The sequence below is a fragment of the Monopterus albus genome, unplaced genomic scaffold (assembly GCF_001952655.1).
Source record: "Monopterus albus unplaced genomic scaffold, M_albus_1.0 scaffold391.1, whole genome shotgun sequence".
NCBI lineage: Eukaryota > Metazoa > Chordata > Actinopteri > Synbranchiformes > Synbranchidae > Monopterus > Monopterus albus.
In genome coordinates, this window is record NW_018128271.1 from 194,912 (window position 1) to 201,220 (window position 6,309).

At 41.9% G+C, this 6,309-nt stretch overlaps 1 protein-coding gene across 1 annotated transcript in view; it reads left to right on the forward strand.

The window, feature by feature from the left end:
• abcb11b (ATP-binding cassette, sub-family B (MDR/TAP), member 11b) overlaps positions 1–6,309 on the forward strand; it is a 27,723-nt gene that overhangs the window by 4,142 nt on the left and 17,272 nt on the right. Inside the window, 11 exon segments of the mRNA XM_020585985.1 lie at positions 1–63; positions 193–280; positions 1,118–1,251; positions 1,330–1,501; positions 1,913–2,037; positions 2,127–2,301; positions 2,455–2,568; positions 2,679–2,789; positions 3,222–3,347; positions 3,709–3,912; positions 4,010–4,180. The exon segment at positions 1–63 is cut by the window's left edge and continues 98 nt beyond it. Of these exon segments, the coding sequence (XP_020441641.1) occupies positions 1–63; positions 193–280; positions 1,118–1,251; positions 1,330–1,501; positions 1,913–2,037; positions 2,127–2,301; positions 2,455–2,568; positions 2,679–2,789; positions 3,222–3,347; positions 3,709–3,912; positions 4,010–4,180 (1,483 nt within the window).

The following is a 6,309-nucleotide window of genomic DNA, read 5'->3' on the forward strand; positions in this document are numbered from 1 at the left end:
CTGGAGCCTCATAAACAATTCAACATGGGAGATGCTCACACTGCTGAAGGGCAGGCCATGTGGGTAAGGAGGCTGTGAGAGATGCATGGGCTTGCTCAACATCAAATATAGTGTAACACATGATATTGAAACTTTTAGATGTATGTGGTTTTGTAGTGTATGACTTATTTACTATATGTGTAATATTTTCAGGCTTCTCGACATTGAATATGAAATGACCAAATTTGCCTTCTATTATGTTGGAATTGGGGCAGCTGTATTCTTGCTAGGATACCTTCAGGTTAGTCTTAAAATGTTATTGTTATTCACATAGACTCATATGTAAAGTAATTTTTTCATCCACTTTTATTATTGATAGGAAACTCCCCTTGTTGCCTTGATATTTTGCCTGCAAACTTTGTTTTTTGGCAACAGATCTACTAGTCAAATAGTCAACTGCTCCCTTCTCTTCTGCTATTACCCACAGGCCATTAAAATTGAAGTCATTAAGCCTTACAATCTACACACCTCGATAGTAAACAATAACCTAACATTTACAGTTTAAGTTATTATATTTCAAAAGGTGAACACCTTTGTAGCCTTAAACAACAGTGCTGTTGTTTTCCAGTCAAGATTCTGTCCAAGAAAGGAAGCTCTACAGAAGTAAATCCCCACCAAAACATTAAAGGGAGCACAAACCACATTCTGAGCACTACTCAGTTTGTAACTCAGCATGTGAGAATGTGCAGGTACAGACTTGTAAGCACAGAGTCAGATTTTTGAGAGCATAATCTCGACCATGTGTGCGCTTTTTTCTCGGTCTGTGCTCGCAGATTTTGCCATTGGGTTTTGTGTGGAAGTCTGTCAGTGCCAAACTGAAGAGCACTTGCGGCTTGTTTTGTGCACTTCCAAAAATTTTGGCACTGATAGACTCAGTCCTACACTTCAAGTAAACTAAGCAGAACTTTATCATGTACAATTAGTGTTTTGCCCCTTTAAATGTTTCTCATGTGGAATTTGCCTCTTTTTGGTCTTTAATGTTAATAATATCAGAGGTTAGGATCCAGGGCCTGATATCATCCTGCTACCTTGTTTGGTTTAACATCTAACATAGTATAACCTCTTTTAAAACCCACAGATATCCCTGTGGGTAACGGCTGCTGCCAGGCAGATTCAGCTCATCAGGAAAATGTACTTCAGCAAAGTGATGAGGATGGAGATCGGCTGGTTCGACTGCACCTCTGTAGGGGAACTCAACACTCGCCTTTCAGAGTGAGTGACATAATGATGTCATGAGTATTTTTGGAGTATTCTGGTGTCTGTGTCACAGTAGTTATATCTGTATTACAGTGATATCAACAAGATTAACGATGCCATTGCGGATCAAGTTGCCATTTTTCTGCAGCGCTTCACCACCTTTGTGTGCGGCTTCTGCATTGGCTTTGTAAAAGGATGGAAGTTAACACTCGTCATTGTCGCAGCAAGTCCATTGATTGGTATCGGTGCTGGTCTTATGGCTCTGGTGAGACAACCCCTTGATTTGTCTTGACTCCTCTCCTGACCTATCTTTATCTGATTCCTTTGGCCTTGACCTGTTGACTCAACCTGAAGACTTGAGTTCAACTCTGATTTCTCCTAACTTTTGACGTGACTTCCTTTGACTTGTTGACATGGCTTAGTGTGATGCTTGAATTCTCTTGACTGATCAACTGACTTGACTTTTTGTGAGTTCACCTGACTTGCCTCCCTTTACTTCTACTTGTCAACTTGACTTATTTTGATTTATCAACTTGACTTTTCTTAAAATGACTGACTTCCCTTGACTTGACACAACTTCTATTATCTATAGACTTGCAAACAAATTTTTTGACTGCATTTCTGCTCTCCTCTCTTCTGTCAACATTGCATCACTCTGGGTTTCCTCTGAATCTAGTTTGTGGCTAAGCTGACAGGTATGGAGCTACAGGCCTACGCTAAAGCTGGAGCGGTAGCTGATGAGGTCCTAACTTCCATCAGAACTGTAGCTGCTTTTGGTGGAGAGGAAAAAGAAGTACAAAGGTACAGTATGCAAAATTAAACCTGAACTCACTTTTTATTGTTTTTCCCATACAAGTATGGCTGAGGTGAGCTCATCTCTTTATCTACAGATATGACAGGAACTTGATCTCAGCGCAGCACTGGGGCATTAGGAAGGGTCTGATAATGGGGTTTTTCACTGGGTATTTGTGGCTGATCATCTTCCTGTGCTATGGTCTGGCCTTCTGGTATGGTTCCAGTCTAGTGGTGGACACTGAGGAGTACACACCAGGAACACTACTGCAGGTACCACACTCAGCTTGAATAATAAAAAAAAGTGACAAATTATCTTGAGCTATTACCAGTTAGCTATACCGAAAAATAAAACTCATTTGCATGCAACTGTTTTGTGCAGGCCAAGAAGGTTTTTGTTGTAACATACTGACCTCTTCATTCCAGGTGTTCTTTGGTGTTCTGATAGCAGCCATGAATTTGGGGCAGGCTTCCCCATGTCTGGAAGCTTTTGCTGCAGGCCGTGGAGCCGCTACCATTATCTTTGAGACGATTGACAAAGTGAGAATGTTTGATCTTATAATTTTGCTCCTAATAAAGGTGTTGTATTTTCACAGGAAACTACTGCCTGTTATTAAAAAGACTTTTTTTTTTAAATGTGTCACTGTTAGGAACCAGAGATCGACTGTTTATCTGAGGCTGGATATAAACTTGACAAGGTCAAAGGAAATATTGAGTTTCATAATGTGACCTTCTACTACCCCTCCAGACCTGACGTCAAGGTACTTTTATGGAAATAAATCACTGACAAAATGTTTGAGGGCAAAGCACACTGGCCACATTTCCAGTGCTGCTCAGTTTGCAACTCTGCATTTAATAGCACACAGGCACAGATTTTCAAGAGCAGAATCAGATTTGAGAGCATAATCCCGGCCATGCGTGCGCTCGTTTCTCAGTCTGCACTCTCACATTTCTCCACTGGGTTTTGAGTGACACTCTGACAGCAGCAAAAGTTTTGAAAGTGTACAAGTTGCAAGCAGTCTTCAGTTTGCAAATGCGAATTTGAGCAGGCACGGACTGGAATTTACTTCCATATTCTTGAGTGCTGCTACATTTCCTATCATATATAACTAAGGGTAGAGTTCAGTTCCTGAAATCATTTTTAAAAATTTTCATTATCAACTTTGTCATGGTTTCATGTCACTACAACTCAGATCCTGGACCAGCTCAGTGTTGCAGTGAAGTCTGGGGAGACTACAGCCTTTGTTGGTGCAAGTGGAGCTGGGAAGAGCACTGCCATTCAACTCATCCAGCGCTTCTACGACCCTAAAGAGGGTATGGTAAGTTTGAGACGCATATTCTAAAGTTCCAGAATAAACATGGGACACTCAGGTAATGTAGGTAATGTAAGCTTTATTCTAATTGTTTGAAAAACAACCATGCAAAAGAGTGATAGAAAAACATGATAATCAGTTTCATTATTCAAACTGTAGGTTCTAAAAGCCTAATTTTTCACTTTTACTGGCAGTGCAGGTCTTTACACACCATATTTCCTTTCAGCTTTTTGAAAAGAAAATAGCCTCTAACAATGAACAATAACAACCTTATCATTTCAAACAGACCATTATAGCAGCTAAGTGCTTTATAGCATCATCCAACAATTCAAGCAAAACTAGCTTCTCTTTGTACCTTCCATCTCAGGTGACCCTGGATGGTCATGACATCAGAGGGCTGAACATCCAATGGTTGCGCTCACTGATTGGTATTGTGGAGCAGGAGCCTGTGTTGTTTGCCACCACCATCGCCGAGAACATACGATATGGTCGGCTGGGGGTTTCCATGGAGGATATCATCACTGCCGCCAAGGAGGCCAACGCCTACAGCTTCATCATGGACCTGCCACAGGTGGAGTGGCTCTGAAATGTACAAAAAATAAAAGCACAAATTCTGAATAACATGCCAGGAAGAGTAGTAACTTTGCTTGTAATTTTTAATTTGACAGAAATTTGACACCTTGGTCGGGGAAGGTGGAGGTCAGATGAGTGGAGGTCAGAAGCAGCGTATTGCTATTGCTCGAGCATTAGTCAGGAATCCCCGTATCCTGCTGCTTGACATGGCAACCTCTGCACTTGACAACGAGAGTGAAGCAATAGTTCAAGAAGCCTTGGATAAAGTAAGCATTACATATATTTCTGCACACTTGGTCTTTTTCAAGGAGTGTTTAACAGAACTATCAAATCCAGCCTTAAACATACATAATGTACACGTCCTGGTGGCATTCATCACCCCGTAAAAGGCACACCCAAGTTCATCACAAATAATGAAAACATTGTATAAACAAACATTGTGTATATTTTAGCACCGAGAGATGTAAAAGGAAAACCATAACTCTTACAGTACATTTCAAAATAATCTCAATAATCCATCATAAAGAAGCCAAGATAAAGCTTATAAAGAGAGGAAAAAATGAGCCTGTATTCATTTAGCCAATGGAAGCAGCATATAGCTAGAACAACAACTGAGTAGTGCAGTAAAAAGGGACAAAATACATGCATTCTAAAGTTAATTTTATTAATAAAGAAAAAGGCAAGTATGTGAACCTATTGTTTTTAAAGGCATCATAGTTATTTGTGAGAAAATTTGATTAAAATTCTGTCAGGTCCGCTTGGCGCGACCTGCCTCTCTTTCTTTTCTCTCTCCTGCTTTTCTCTTTTTTGTGGGATTCGCGCCTCAGCTGTGTCGCTTTTTGTAAGTAGTGACTTGTGGGTTATCGTGCACAGCTGAGGCGCGTTAGGGAATCACCCTCCTACCTTATCTATACCTCTGGCGGATGCTCCGCCGTCTCCGGAGCATTACTCAAAACACGTGTTCTAGATTTCAGCGCTGACAGTGACTGTGCTGTTGTTTTCTGTTATCACGTTATTTACATGTGTTTATGTACATTACTTACGTGACAGAACTTGCATTACCTTACCTAACGTGCATACCCCGTAACAGCCCTATAGTCATGGTATGTATTTGTACGTTGGTTAATTGTTTTGTGTTACACGTCTTTTTGTTTTCCACGCTGACAGTTCCTATGCTGTGAATTGCATTTTGTACTTTGGTTGTATGTTTAGTGTTATACGGTCCACGCTGACAGTTCCTGTGCTGTGGACCCCTTTGTTTGTTTTTTGTCCATGAGGTTAGCCAGACGTTACTTTTTTTATCCAAGCTGACAGTTCCTGTGCTGTGGATATCCTTTTTGTTCGCCAGTCCTCGAGGTTAGCCTGTCTATTCACCTGTCCGTCCTCATTTTTTTCCGGGTTGCAAGCGAGAGCAGACGTGTCTATTGCTTCTATGTCTGTTCTACGATATTTTCACTTCTGTCCTTTTCATATTGTCAAGGCTTTGAGCTTTGAACAAAAATTCTACAACTACTACAACTACTGAAATGCCTCCAACGGGAAAGAGAGCTAATAACGATGGTGTTGAGGCGGATGAGGACTCGTTCACAGCGGCGCAAGTTGCTGAGATGATGGAGCGGCAGCGCAGTATGCACACTGCGCTTATGGTCCAAATCAATGAGAGTTTCCAAGGCTTTGTGAAACTAATTATGGAGACTCATAACAAGAGATTCGACGACTTGATCAAGGAAATGCAGGAGATAAAGATGAGTTTGCAGTTTACCCAGCGAGAGGTGGATGCGATTAAAGCGGACGTGGCGATGTATGACAAAGCTGACAGAGACACTTGTCGGGATATGAATAAACTGCGAGAGAATCTATTAACTCTCACGTATAGAATGGAAGAGATGGACGCGCAGTCCAAGCAGAAAAACCTGATCTTCGCAGGAATCATGGAGTCGGCTGGAGAGACCGTGACGGAAGCGGAGGACAAGGTGGCGGAGATATTAAAGGACAAACTGCAGATTCAGCAGGTTTTTGAAATGGATCGGGTCTACAGAGTGGGGAATTTGACCGAACGGGGTCCAAGGGGGATCATGGTCAAGTTGAAGAACGAGAAAGACAAGATAACTATTCTGCAACGAGCCAGGAAGCTGAAGGGAACCAAGATTTACATCAATGAAGATTTCCCCGAGGGTGTGAGGAAGAGAAGACAGGCACTGATGCCGAGGTTGAAAGAGGCTAGGGCGAGAGGAGATATCGCGTTTCTGCGATACGATAAATTGGTGACCAGACCACGGAACCAAGACTTCGGACCAAGGAACAGCACGCCGAGTCAAGGACAGTATGATGGGGAGGGGAGACCCTCTCATGTTTGAAGAAGCTGACTGTTATCTGCGATGGCAGATGAGCTGTG